This window comes from Carcharodon carcharias, chromosome 27 (genome assembly GCF_017639515.1).
Source record: "Carcharodon carcharias isolate sCarCar2 chromosome 27, sCarCar2.pri, whole genome shotgun sequence".
NCBI classification, from domain to species: domain Eukaryota; kingdom Metazoa; phylum Chordata; class Chondrichthyes; order Lamniformes; family Lamnidae; genus Carcharodon; species Carcharodon carcharias.
This window is the reverse complement of record NC_054493.1, coordinates 19027036-19041457: the sequence shown is the minus strand read 5'-3', so window position 1 is coordinate 19041457 and position 14422 is coordinate 19027036. Positions and strand designations below refer to the sequence as shown.

General features: G+C 59.5%; 1 protein-coding gene across 1 annotated transcript in view; it reads right to left on the bottom strand.

Annotated features, from left to right (window-relative positions):
- LOC121270348 (telomerase protein component 1-like) overlaps positions 1 to 14422 on the bottom strand; it is a 111587-nt gene that overhangs the window by 96940 nt on the left and 225 nt on the right. Inside the window, exons 2-5 of the mRNA XM_041175640.1 lie at positions 7756 to 8285; positions 6943 to 7107; positions 2475 to 2609; positions 584 to 745 (exon numbers count right to left, since the gene is read on the bottom strand). Coding sequence (XP_041031574.1) covers positions 584 to 745; positions 2475 to 2609; positions 6943 to 7107; positions 7756 to 8262 — 969 coding nt within the window. The 5' untranslated portion in view covers positions 8263 to 8285. The remainder of the gene's footprint in view (positions 1 to 583; positions 746 to 2474; positions 2610 to 6942; positions 7108 to 7755; positions 8286 to 14422) is intronic.

Here is a 14422-nt window from a genome sequence, read left to right as displayed (position 1 = left end):
CATCTCTCACCTCCACCCACACCCCTGCCCAAACCTCCCGGTGTATCCGGTAAATCTCTCCCCCCCCCCCCAACTCGGTGTAACCAGTAAGTCTCTCCCCCCCTCAGTGTACCCGGTAAATCTCTCACCTCTCCCCCCCCCCTCAGTGTACCCGGTAAATCCCCCCCCCGGTGTACCCGGCAAATCCCCCCCCTCAGTGTACCCAGTAAATCCGCCCCCCGCTGTACCCGGTAAATCCCCCCCCCCCGGTTTACCCGGCAAATCCCCCCCCACCCCTTAGTGTACCCGGTAAATCTCTCACCTCCCCCCCGCTCGGTGTACCCGGTAAATCTCTCCCCCCCTCGGCATACCCGGTATATCACCCCCTCTCTCCCCCCCTCGGTGTACCCGGTAAATCCCACCCCCCGCCCCCTCGGTGTACCCGGTAAATCCCACTCCCCGCCCCCCCCCCCGGTGTACCCGGTAAATCCCACCCCCCGCCCCCTCGGTGTACCCGGTAAATCCCACCCCCCGCCCCCCGGTGTACCCGATAAATCTCTCCCCCCATCAGCGTACCCAGTAAATCCCCCCACCACCGGCGTACCTGGTATATCTTCGCCACCTCAATCCAGTCGGAGGGCAGCCGCACAGCCGGGCAGAAGTAGCGGCGCAAGTGGGGCCGGCAGGGCTGGAGCCAGGCGCTCAGGGCCAACAGGAAGTTGGCGGGACTGCGGAGGTTCAGCTCCTGCCGGGCGTATAGGGCGACCTAAGGGTGGAGGGGGGGGGACGGAGGGGGGGGACGGAGGGGGTATTGGGGAGAAAAACGTCAGTCAGCATCGGTAGAGTCTGGGTCCCGCCCGCCCCGCCAACCACAGCCGACACGGGCGGAGCACGGGGTGGGGGAGAGAATTACCCCTCGAAGCCCCCGCACCCCAAGCTCCCCTCCTCCTCCCCCTCCCCCTCGCTCCGCCGTGGTCCTGGCGATCGAGGCTCCTCCGCTCAGCCAGGCCCTCTCGCTGATCTCCGGATCACAGGGGTTTCTTCCCCACCGCCGCAGACCATAACCCCTCCCCCTCATACCCCTCACCCTCCTCCCCCTCCTCCTCCCCGCGATCCAGGCCTAACTCCCAGCGCCAGCGCCGAGGGACAGCAGCACCCATCCGAGACGCCCTCTTCTTCGGGGCCCGAGCGTTAAACCCCGAGCCCGGGTCGGCCCCTCGGGGGCTGGACGGGGCCCCTTGGCTCATACCGGAAGAGGGGCGGAGGGGGGAGGGGAGAGGGGAGGGGAGGGTTCGTGCCAGTGCCCCCTGCGGCCCTCCCCCACCCCCCCCCCCCCCCCCCCCCCACCCCCCCCACCCCCCCACCCCACCTCCCTTCCCACCTCCCCCATCGCTCATCATTCAGCCGTCACGAAGCGAAGGATGGGAACGTCCGGCCGTGAGGCGAGAGCGCGCGGCCTGGAAACCGGCTGCCCGGTTTCATCACCGATTCCACTGCGGCCGCGCTGCAAAAATATTCCAGCCGGCTGGAACGTACCCGGCGGTGGGGGGTGGGGGGTGGGGGGGGGGGGCGATGTCCTGAGGCAGTGTCTGGAAACATCCCTCTGAGGTCTAACCCCCTCACCACCCCCACCGCCCCCCTCTCTCTCTCACTCCTGTATCTGGGGAGGTCTGTCTAACCCTCTCTCTCTCACTCCTGTACCTGGGGAGGTCTCTCTAACCCCATCTCTCACACTCCTGTACCTGGGGAGGTCTGTCTAACCCTCTCTCTCACACTCCTGTACCTGGGGAGGTCTGTCTAACCCTCTCTCTCACACTCCTGTACCTGGGGAGGTCTGTCTAACCCTCTCTCTCACACTCCTGTATCTGGGGAGGTCCCTCTAACCCCCTCTCTCTCACTCCTGTATCTGGGGAGGTCCCTCTAACCCCCTTCCTCACACTCCTGTATCTGGGGAGGTCTGTCTAACCCCATCTCTCACACTCCTGTATCTGGGGAGGTCCCTCTAACCCACTTCCTCACACTCCTGTATCTGGGGAGGTCCCTCTAACTCCCTCTCTCACACTCCTGTATCTGGGGAGGTCCCTCTAACTCCCTCTCTCACACTCCTGTATCTGGGGATGTCCCTCTAACAACCTCTCTCACACTCCTGTCTCTGGGGATGTCCCTCTAACCCCCTCTCTCACACTACTGTATCGGGAGAAGTCCCTCTGACCCTTCTCCCTCACCCTCGCACACCCAGCCCAGCCACTGGGATTGGCCCCTGCGACCTTCTTGCTCAGGATGGGGTTCAGTCCCAAGTGTCGCTCCCACCACCTTATTATCGTGCTCCCGGGATCAGACGAACATACATCAGACCGAAGAAACCTGGCCTTCTTTCCCACACCAGGGTGGGGACAACGAACTCAGGCAGACACTTCCCGGAAAACGAGCCCAAACATAAGAAAGTCTAGGACATTCCCAACGCTTGTCCATTTGGTTCTACTCCTCCCTGCTACCTTCAAGACAAACTCCGGCTCCTGCTCTGCAATCTCCCGACACAGGCCCAGCAGCTCAAGGCGGCTCTCATCCTCCGCGTCTGTAAACTTGGCCCCCTGGACCAGAGAGCAGCAAATCCCATCCAAAAGGGCCTCCTGAAACAAGGGGAGATGAAACAGACGTCAACCTTGGAGGTTCAGACATTGGCGGGGCGGGCGTGCGAGCGAGTGAGCGGTTATTTAAGGAAGGATGTAAACGTGTTCGGAGCAGTTCAGAGAAGATTTGCCAGGCAAGTGCTTGGAATGTGTGGGCTGTCTTATGGGGAAAGGTTGGGCAGGCTAGAATGGGCCTCGTCCTCTGGAGTTTAGCGAGAATGGGCCTCGTCCTCCGGAGTTTAGCGAGAATGGGCCTCGTCCTCCGGAGTTTAGCGAGAATGGGCCTCGTCCTCCGGAGTTTAGCGAGAATGGGCCTCGTCCTCCGGAGTTTAGCGAGAATGGGCCTCGTCCTCCGGAGTTTAGCGAGAATGGGCCTCGTCCTCCGGAGTTTAGCGAGAATGGGCCTCGTCCTCCGGAGTTTAGCGAGAATGGGCCTCGTCCTCCGGAGTTTAGCGAGAATGGGCCTCGTCCTCCGGAGTTTAGCGAGAATGGGCCTCGTCCTCCGGAGTTTAGCGAGAATGGGCCTCGTCCTCCGGAGTTTAGCGAGAATGGGCCTCGTCCTCCGGAGTTTAGCGAGAATGGGCCTCGTCCTCCGGAGTTTAGCGAGAATGGGCCTCGTCCTCCGGAGTTTAGCGAGAATGGGCCTCGTCCTCCGGAGTTTAGCGAGAATGGGCCTCGTCCTCCGGAGTTTAGCGAGAATGGGCCTCGTCCTCCGGAGTTTAGCGAGAATGGGCCTCGTCCTCCGGAGTTTAGCGAGAATGGGCCTCGTCCTCCGGAGTTTAGCGAGAATGGGCCTCGTCCTCCGGAGTTTAGCGAGAATGGGCCTCGTCCTCCGGAGTTTAGCGAGAATGGGCCTCGTCCTCCGGAGTTTAGCGAGAATGGGCCTCGTCCTCCGGAGTTTAGCGAGAATGGGCCTCGTCCTCCGGAGTTTAGCGAGAATGGGCCTCGTCCTCCGGAGTTTAGCGAGAATGGGCCTCGTCCTCCGGAGTTTAGCGAGAATGGGCCTCGTCCTCCGGAGTTTAGCGGAGAATGGGCCTCGTCCTCCGGAGTTTAGCGAGAATGGGCCTCGTCCTCCGGAGTTTAGCGAGAATGGGCCTCGTCCTCCGGAGTTTAGCGAGAATGGGCCTCGTCCTCCGGAGTTTAGCGAGAATGGGCCTCGTCCTCCGGAGTTTAGCGAGAATGGGCCTCGTCCTCCGGAGTTTAGCGAGAATGGGCCTCGTCCTCTGGAGTTTAGCGAGAATGGGCCTCGTCCTCTGGAGTTTAGCGAGAATGGGCCTCGTCCTCTGGAGTTTAGCGAGAATGGGCCTCGTCCTCTGGAGTTTAGTGAGAATGGGCCTAGTTCTCTGGAGCGTAGAGAATGGTCCTAGTCCCATGGAGTTTAGTGAGAATGGCCCTAGACCTCTGGAATTTAGTGAGAATGGGCCTAATCCTCTGGAGTTGAGTGAGAATGGGCCTCGTCCTCTGGAGTTTAGCGAGAATGGGCCTCGTTCTGGAGTTTAGTGAGAATGGGCCTCGTCCTCTGGAGTTTAGTGAGAATGGGCCTCGTCCTCTGGAGTTTAGTGAGAATGGGCCTCGTCCTCTGGAGTTTAGTGAGAATGGGCCTCGTCCTCTGGAGTTTAGTGAGAATGGGCCTCGTCCTCTGGAGTTTAGTGAGAATGGGCCTCGTCCTCTGGCGTTTAGTGAGAATGGCTCTCGTCCTCTGGAGTTTAGTGAGAATGGGCCTCGTCCTCTGGAGTTTAGTGATAATGGGCCTCGTCCTCTGGAGTTTAGCGAGAATGGGCCTAGTCCTCTGGAGTTTAGTGAGAATTGCCCTAGACCTCTGGAGTTTAGCAAGAATGGGCCTCGTCCTCTGGAATTTAGTGAGAATGGGCCTAGTTCTCTAGAGTGTAGTGAGAATGGTCCTAGTCCCATGGAGTTTAGTGAGAATGGGCCTCGTCCTCTGGAGTTTAGTGAGAATGGGCTTAGTTCTTTGGAGTTTAGTGAGAATGGCCCTAGACCTCAGGAATTTAGCGAGAATGGTCCTAGTCCTCTGGAGTTTAGTGAGAATGGCCCTTAGACCTCTGGAGTTTAGTGAGAATGGACCCAGTCCTCTGAAGTTTAGTGAGAATGGACCTGCTCCTCTGGAGTTTAGTGAGAATGGGTATTGTCCTCTGGAGTTTAGAAGGAGGAGAATGTCATTGAAACATATAAAATTCAGAAGGGCCTTGACAGCGGGGAGGCAGGCAGGCTGTTTCCCTCCAGCTGTCGTGTCCAGAACAGACTCAGGATAAGGGGGCCGACCATTTCGGACTGAGATGAGGAGAAATATCTCCACCCAGAGGATTTGTGTGTGTTTGGGATTCCCTACCCCGAAGGATGCTCCATCGTTGAGTCTGCTCAGGCTGAACTCCACAGATTTTTGGGGGCTGAGGGAACTAATGGGTTTGGGGAGTGGCTGGCAAGGTGGAACTGAGCTCGAAGGTCAGCCATGATCGTGTTGAAGGGCGGAGCAGGCTCGAAGTGGGGGCGACGAGCTGAATATGGTCCATGACTGCTTCTGATTACAAAAGTAGGGAGGTTATGCTTCAGTTGTGCTGGGCACTGGTGAGATCACATCTGGAGCACCGTGTCCAGTATTGGTCAGCTTATTTAAGGAAGGATGTCAACACGTTGGAAGCCGTTCAGAGAAGGTTTACCAGACAAAGCTCTGAAGGAGGGTCAAACGGACTCGAAACATTAACTCTGCTTCTCTCTCCACAGGGATGGGCATCCTGTCTTATGAGGGAAGGTTGGACAGGCCGGGCTTGGAGTTTAGAAAAGTGAGAGGTGACTTGATTGAAACGTATAAGATCCTGAGGGGGTCTTGACAGGGCAGATGTGGAAACGATGTTTCCTCTTGTGGGAGAATCTAGAACGCGGGGGTGGGGGGGGGGTCACTGTTTAAAAATAAGGGGGTCGCCTGTTTAGGACGGAGAAGAGGAGAATTTTTTCTCTCAGAGGGTGGCGAGTCTTTGGAAATCTCTTCCTCGAAAGGCGGTGGGAGCAGAGCCTTGGAATATTTTTGAGGGGGAGTGGGATGGATTCTTGATAAGCGAGGGGGGTAAAAGGTTATCGGGGGGGAGGGGAGGCGGGAATGTGGGGTGGGGGTGACATTTAACTCAGCCGCGATCTTATCGGACGGCGGAGCAGAGGCTCGAAGGGGCTGAGCGGCCTCCTCCTGCTCCTCGTTGGTATCGTCGGGGGAGGATCTCGACAGCCCCGTGGCTCCTGCACGTGGGAGAATCGGGCAGCCGACAGCAGGCGCCTCAAAGCACTGCCGAGGGCCGCGGCAGGATCCTCCAGCTCCGGAGGCAAGAAAGGCGGTCGGCCGGCAGGGGCCCCCTCCCAGGCCGACACGCCCTGCGTTGAGGTGCCAGTCGGCACGGCCGGGAGGGACGCATAAGCCCGAACGTCTTGGCACCAGGCTCCCAAACCGACGGCTCTGCGCCCGGAGATCAAGTCACGGGCAAGGGCCTTCCCTCCGAGCATCCCTCGAAGAGTCAGAGGTCAGACATCTCCCCCCCACCCCAGCCCCACACCCCAACCCCCCCGCAGACTCGCAGCCGACGAAAACGGAGGCGGCTGAAAATGGAGGAAGGCACCAAACGCATCGGGGAGGCTTCTCCGGGATAGGGACAGGGACCAAGCGGGGGGAGCGCACAGACCTCCGAGCAACCGCAGTGCATCTTGTAGATGGTGGAGGTCGTGGGTTTGGAAGGTGCTGTCGAAGGAGCCTCGATGAGTTGCTGCAGTGCATCTTGTAGATGGTACACACACTGCTGCTACTGTGCGTCGGTGGTGGGGGGAGTGAATGTTGGTGGATGGGGTGCCGATCGAGCGGGGGCTGCTTTGTCCTGGACGGTGTCGACCTTCTCAAATGTTGTGGGAGCTGCACTCATCCAGGCAAGTGGGGGTGGGGGGAGTCAGGAGTCACACTCCTGACTTGTGCCTTGTCGATGATGGACAGGTTTTGGGGGGAGTCAGGAGGTGAGTGACTCTCCGCAGGATTCCCAGCCTCTGATCTGCTCTTGTAGCCGCAGGATTTATAGGGCTGGTCCGGTTCAGTTTCTGGTCAATGGTTAAACCCGCCCCCCCCAGGATGTTGATGGTGGGGGAAGGAGGAATATGCCGAGTAGGGAAGAGGCGGCATTGAGGGTTGTGGTGGAGCGTCCAAGGATGAGGGTGAGGGAGGGAAATAAGTCCCGACAATTCTCCGCGTGACTGATACCCGCAATGCTGCACTGTGGGAGGGAGGGTCGATCAGGGTGTGAACTGGCACCGGGCTCCCGTCGACCTGGGTTATATTCGCTCTCACCTTCTTCCCTCGCAGCCTGGCGTCCTGGCTCTGTGAAGGGTCCAGAACATCGTGCAGCTCCTCATCCACCAGAGCCCCTCGGGCCTGCTCGAGGTCCTCATATTCCTGAGCTGACAAACTGTAGCCGGGCAGGAGCTCGGACGCCTCAGCTGGGTCCTCAACTGGCTAAGGGAGCGAAATAAGCAGGAAATTAAAAACCGCGGGAGCTAAAATATCCACTGCAAAAACAATCAATCAGATTCCAGTCTGTAACTCACTCCCGGGTATCTGTTATTCTATATATAACCCACCCGAACCCCTCGATTAGATTCCAGTCTGTAACTCACTCTCGGGTATCTGTTACTCTATATATAAACCACTCGAACCTCTCGATTAGATTCCAGCCTGCAACTCACTCCCGGGTATCTCTTATTCTATATATAAACCACCCGAACCCCTCGATTAGATTCTAGCCTGCAACTCACTCCCGGGAATCTGTTATTCTATATATAAACCACCCGAGCCCCTCGATTAGATTCCAGTCTGTAACTCACTCCCGGGCATCTGTTATTGTATATATAAACCACCCGAGCCCCTCGATTAGATTCCAGCCTGTAACTAACTCTCGGGTATCTGTTATTCTATATATAAACCACCCGAACCACTCGATTAGATTCCAGTCTGTAACTCACTCCCGGGTATCTGTTATTCTATATATAAACCACCCGAACCCCTCGATTAGATTCCAGTCTGTAACTCACTCCCGGGCGTCTGTTATTCTCGGTAACTGACTCCCCACCTCACCAATTTTATGCTTCTCTCTGGTTTCCTTACCCACTGTTCGCTCTTGATCGAGATCTCGGTTCGAGCCTCCTGTTGCCACGGACATTCTGGCCCCAGCGACGGTCGCTCGGACTTGATCTTCAGGGATGGGGAGGTCAAAGGGCGGAGGGTCAATTGAGGGGAGGTCAATGGGCGAAGTGTCAATGGAGGGGTGGTCAAGGGGCGGAGGGTCAACGAAGTGGAGGTCGAAGTGCAGAGGTTGTGGGGCAGCTTGGGGCTCAAGGGCTGGCTGAAGCGGAGAGGAAGGGTCGAGGCGACGGCCCGAGAGGTGACCTGCAGGACAGGCCTCCTCAGGAGCCGGTTCTCAAAGCCGGCGGACAGCTCCCGGCTCTCAGGCTTGGTCAGCGGGTCAAGCCCAGCTCGGGCGCTCAGGGTCCGCAGGCCAGGGCTCGGGGTCAGCAGGTGCTCGGCCGAGAGCCGCGGGCCGGGAAGGTCGGGTCGGCGGGTCAAAAGCTCAGCCGGGCGGAGTCGGGAGAGTCCGCCACCGTCGGTCGCCATCGTTCGGTGTGTCTCCGGGAGCCCTGAGGGGGAGAAAGAGGCGATTAGCGATGGGGGCCTTTGGTGGGGGGGTTGAAGCCCGGCTTCCGTCCCAGCGACTGGGCGCCATTCTGCAGAGGGGAATCGGGGGGATGGGTCCCTTTAAATTTAAAAGGGACAGGCACCCCTCCCGAGGCGACGATGGCAGCACGCTCCGGGCTGGTCTAACCCCTCCAAGCTCCTCCATGCTGCCTGTGTCCAAGCTCACAGCGGGTCCAGTTCCCCCGTCAGCCCCCGGCACTCGCTGGCCCACGTGGGGCTCACGCTCTGCCAAATTCTCACTGTCGTCAAATCCCTTCGTAGCTTCAACCCCGACCCCCACCCCAACCCCCACCCCAACGCCTATCCCGACCCCCACCCCAACCCCCACCACCACCCCCTACCCCCACCCCCAGCCCCGACTCCCACCCCAACCCCTAACCCCACCCCCAGCCTCTACCCCCACCCCCTACCCCCAGCCCCCACCCTGACCCCCACCCCCACCCCCAGCCCCCAACTCCACCCCCTAACCTTCTACCCCTACCCCCAGCCCCTACCCTCTACCCCTACCCCCAGCTCCCACCCCGAACCCCTACCCCCAGCCCCTACCCCCAACCCCTACCCCGACCCCCACACCCAGCCCGACCCCGAACCCCTACCCCCATCCCCTACCCCGAACCCCAACTCCTATCCCCAGCCCCTACCCCGACCCCCATCCACTACCCCGAATCCCAACCCCTACCCCCAGTCCCCGCCCCGAACCCCTACCCCCAGCCCCTACCCCGACCCCCACAACCAGCCCCTACCCCCAGCCCGACCCCGAACCCCTACCCCCACCCCCTACCCCCAACCCCTACCCTCTACACCCTACCCTCTATCCCCACCCTGACCCCTACCCCCTACCCCCACACCATACCGCCACCCCCACCCCCTACCCCCAGCTCGACCCTGAACCCCTACACCCACCCCCTACCCCCACCCCACCCCATAACCCGACCCCCACCCCCTACCCACAGCCCGACCCGCACCCCCTACCCCCAACCCTTACCCAACCCCAACCCCCCCCACCATCTCTGATAATCTCCGTCTCCAGCCCCACAACCCTCCTGCATCTCGACGTTCCCCCAATTCCGGCCCCTTTGAGCTGCCCAGGAGCCCCCGGCTGTGCAACAAGGTCTCCAATGCAAGTATATCCTTCCTTTCATAGGGATAAAAGGCGGGAGCCCCCCCCGCCCCACCGGGCAGTGAGGGGCCGAGACACCTCACCCTCTCTCTCTCTCTCTCTCTCTCCCAATGGGATCCTCGCCCTGTTCCAGGGGCCAGGCTGATTCTTCCCCCTCAGACCCCAGGTGCTGAGCTGCGGAGATACCTCTCCCTCTGCTCCGAGGGACAGAGAGCAGTGATCCTTCGTCAGTGAGGTGCTTAGATACCCCTCTTCCTACCTCCCCCAGTGAGGTGTTCAGATACCCCTCTCCCTACCTCACTGAGTGAAGTACTCAGATACCCCTCTCCCTCTCTCACTGACTGAAGTGCTCAGATACCCCTCTCCTTTCCTCCCTCTGTAAGGTACTTAGGTACCCCTCTCCCGCCATCTGTGAGGTGCTCAGACACGCCTCTCCCTCCCTCTGAGGTGCTCAGATACCCCTCCCCTTCCCTCAGTGACGTGGTCAGATACCCCTCTCCCTCCCTCAGTGAGGTGCTCAGATACCCCCTCCCTCCCTCAGTGAGGTGCTCAGATACCCCTCTCCCTCCCTCACTGAGGTGCTCAGATACCCCCTCCCTCCCTCAGTGAGGTGCTCAGATACCCCTCTCCCTCCCTCACTGAGGTGCTCAGATACCCCTCTCCCTACCTCACTCAGTGAAGTGCTCAGATACCCCTCTCCTTTCCTCCTTCTGTAAGGTACTTAGTACCCCTCTCCCACCATCTGTGAGGTGCTCAGATACCCCTCTCCCTCCCTCTGAGGTGCTCAGATACACCCTCCCCTTCCCTCAGTGACATGCACAGATACCCCTCCCCTTCCTTCAGTGACATGCACAGATACCCCTCCCCTTCCTTCAGTGACATGCACAGATACCCCTCTCCCTCCCTCGGTGAGATGCTCAGACACACCTCTTTCTCACTCAGTGAGGTGCTCAAATACCCATCTCCCTCCCTCTGAGAGGTGCTCAATACCCATCTCCCTACGTCATTCAGTGAGGTGCTCAGATACTCCTCTCCCTCCCTCCGTGACCTGCTCAGATACCCCTCCCCCTCCCTCAGTTAGGTGCTCAGATACCCTTCATCTTCCCTCAGTGACGTACTCAGATACCCCTCCCCTTCCCTCAGTGAGGTGCTCAGATACCCCTCCCCTTCCCTCAGTGAGGTGCTCAGATACCCCTCTGCCTCACTCAGTGGTCCACGTGGGGCTCACGCTCTGCCAACGCCTTGATTTTCAAATTCTCACTGTTGTCAAATCCCTTCGTAACTCAACCCCGACCCCTACCACCACCCTCTACCCTCAACCTGACCCCCACCCCAACGGCCTCCCACCCCCCGCCCCCACCACCACTGATAATCTCCGTCTCCAGCCCCACAACCCTCCTGCATCTCGACGTTCCCCCGATTCCAGCCCCTTTGAGCAGCCCAGGAGCCCCCGGCTGTGCAACAAGGTCTCCAATGCAAGTATATCCTTCCTTTCATAGGGATAAAAGGCGGGAGCACCCCCCCGCCCCACCGGGCAGTGAGGGGCCGAGGCACCTCACCCTCTCTCTCTCTCTCCCGGTGGGACCCTCGCCCTGTTCCAGGGGCCAGGCTGATTCACCACCTCCCCCCCAGACCCCACGTGCTAAGCTGCGGAGATACCTCTCCCTCTGCTCCGAGAGCCAGGGAGCAGTGATCCTTCATCAGTGCGGTGCTCAGATACCCCTCTCCCTGCCTCCCTCAGTGAGGTGCTCAGATACCCCTCTCCCTCCCTCAGAGAAATGCTCAAATACCCCTCTCCCTCCCTCACTCAGTGAGGTGCTCAAATACCCCTCTCCCTACCTCCCTCAGTGAGGTGCTCAAATATCCCTCTCCCTACCTCCCTCAGTGAGGTGCTCAGATACCCCTCTACCTCCCTCAGAGAAATGCTCAAATACCCCTCTCCCTACCTCCTTCAGTGAGGTGCTCAGATACCCTCTCCCTCCTTCAGAGAAATGCTCAAATACCCCTCTCCCTACCTCCCTCACTGAGATGCTCAGATACCCCTCTCCCTCCCTCCATCAGTGAGGTGCTCAGATACCCCTCTCCCGACCTCCATCAGTGAGGTGCTCAGATACCCCTCTCCTGACCTCCATCAGTGAGGTGCTCAGATACCCCTCTCCCTACCTCACAGGTGCTCAGATACCCCTCCCCTTCCCTCAGTGACGTGGTCAGATACCCTTCTCCCTCCCTCAGTGAGGTGCTCAGATACCCCTCCCCTTCCCTCAGTGACATGGTCAGATACCCCTCTCCCTCCCTCAGTAAGGTGCTCAGATACCCCTCTCCCTACCTCCATCAGTGAGGTGCTCAGATACCCCTCTCCCTACCTCCATCAGTGAAGTGCTCAGATACCCCTCTCCTTTCCTCCTTCTGTAAGGTACCTAGTACCCCTCTCCCGCCAACTGTGAGGTGCTCAGATACACCCTCCCCTTCCCTCAGTGACGTGCTCAGATACCCCTCTCCCTCCCTCAGTGAGGTGCTCAGATACCCCTCTGCCTCACTCAGTGAGGTGCTCAGATACCCCTCTCCCTCCCTCAGTGAGGTGTTCAGACACCGTTCTTCCTCACTCAGTGAGGTGCTCAGATACCCATCTCCCTACATCATTCAGTGTGGTGCTCAGATACTCCTCTCCCTCCCTTAGTGACCTGCGCAGATACCCCTCCCCCTCCCTCAGTGACATGCTCAGATACCCCTCTGCCTCGCTCAGTGAGGTGCTCAGATACCCCTCTGCCTCACTCAGTGAGGTGCTCAGATACCCCTCTGCCTCACTCAGTGAGGTGCTCAGATACCCCTCTGCCTCACTCAGTGAGGTGCTCAGATACCCCTCTGCCTCACTCAGTGAGGTGCTCAGATACCCCTCTGCCTCACTCAGTGGTCCACGTGGGGCTCACGCTCTGCCAACGCCTCGATTTTCAAATTCTCCATGTTGTCAAATCCCTTCATAGACTCGACCCCGACCCCCACCCCGACCCCTACCCCCACCCCCACCCCTACCCCGACCCCCACCCTCTACCCTCAACCTGACCCCCACCCCCACCCCCGCCCCACCGGGCAGTGAGGGGCCGAGGCACCTCACTCTCTCTCTCTCTCTCTCTCTCCCAATGGGACCCTCGCCCTGTTCCAGGGGCCAGGCTGATTCTCCCCCCAGACCCTACGTGCTGAGCTGCGGAGATACCTCTCCCTCTGCTCCGACGGCCAGGGAGCTCTGATCCTTCGTCAGTGAGGTGCTCAGATACCCCTCTCCCTCCCTCAGTGAGGTGCTCAGATACCCCTCTCCCTCCCTCAGTGAGGTGCTCAGATACCCCTCTCCCACCCTCAGTGAGGTGCTCAGATACCCCTCTCCCTCCTGATCTCCCTCGGTGAGGTGCTCAGATACCCCTCTCCCTACCTCCCTCAATGAGGTTCTGATACCCCTCTCCCTCCTGACCTCCCTCAGTGAGGTGCTCAGATACCCCTCTCCCTCCCTCAATCACTTGCTCAGATACCCCTCTCTCTCCCTCACTCTGTAAAGTGCTCAGATACCTCTCTCCCTCCCTCAGAGATGTGCTCAGATACCCCGCACCCACACTGTGAGGTGCTGAGATACCCCTCACCCTCACTGTGAGGTGCTGAGATACCCCTCACCCTCACTGTGAGGTGCTGAGATACCCCTCACCCTCACTGTGAGGTGCTGAGATACCCCTCACCCTCACTGTGAGGTGCTGAGATATCCCTCACCCTCGCTGTGAGGTGCTGAGATACCCCTCACCCTCACTCAGTGAGGTGCTCAGATACCCCTCTCCCTCCCTCATACGGTGAAGTGCTCAGGAAACCATCTCCCCCCTCCCTCAGTGACGTGCTCAGATACCCCGCCCCTTCCCTCAGTGACGTGCTCAGATACCCCGCCCCTTCCCTCAGTGACGTGCTCAGATACCCCGCCCCTTCCCTCAGTGACGTGCTCAGATACCCCTCTCCCTCTCTCACACGGTGAAGTGCTCAGGTACCCATCTCCCCCCTCCCTCAGTGAGGTGCTCAGATACCCCTCCCCCTCCCTCTTCTGGTGCTCAGATACCCCTCCCCTTCCCTCAGTGACGTGCTCAGATACCCCTCCCCTTCCCTCAGTGACGTGCTCAGATACCCCTCCCCTTCCCTCAGTGATGTGCTCAGATACCCCTCTCCCTCCCTCACAGGTGCTCAGATACCCCTCTTTCTCACTGAGTGAAGTGCTCAGGTGCCCCGCTCCCTCTCTCAGTGAGGTGCTCAGATACCCCTCTCGCTCCCTCCATGAGGTGCTCAGATACCCCTCTCCCTCGCTCAGTGACATGCTCAGATACCCCTCACCCTCCCTCAGTGACCTGCTCAGATACCCCTCCCCTTCCCTCAGTGAGGTGCTCAGATACCCCTCTCCCTGTGAAGTGCTCAGATACCCCTCTCCCTACCTCACTCAGTGAGGTGCTCAGATACCCCTCTCCCTACCTCACTCAGTGAGGTGCTCAGATACCCCTCTCCCTCCCTCAGTGACGTGCTCAGATACCCCTCTCCCTCCCTCACAGGTGCTCAGATACCCCTCTCCCTACCTCACTCAGTGAAGTGCTCAGTTACCCCTCTCCCTTCCTCCCTCTGTAAGGTAATCAGTTACCCCTTTCCCTCTATAAGGTAATCAGGTACCCCTCTCACTCTGAGGTGCTCAGATACCCCTCTCCCTACCTCACTCAGTGAAGCGCTCAGTTACCCCTCTCCCTTCCTCCCTCTGTGACGTGCTCAGTTCCCCTCCCCTCCCCTCCCTCTGTGACGTGCTCAGATACCCCTCCCCCTCCCCCTCCCTCTGTGACGTGCTCAGTTCCCCTCCCCTCCCTCTGTGACGTGCTCAGTTCCCCTCCCCTCCCTCTGTGACGTGCTCAGTTCCCCTCCCCTCCCTCTGTGACGTGCTCAGTTCCCCTCCCC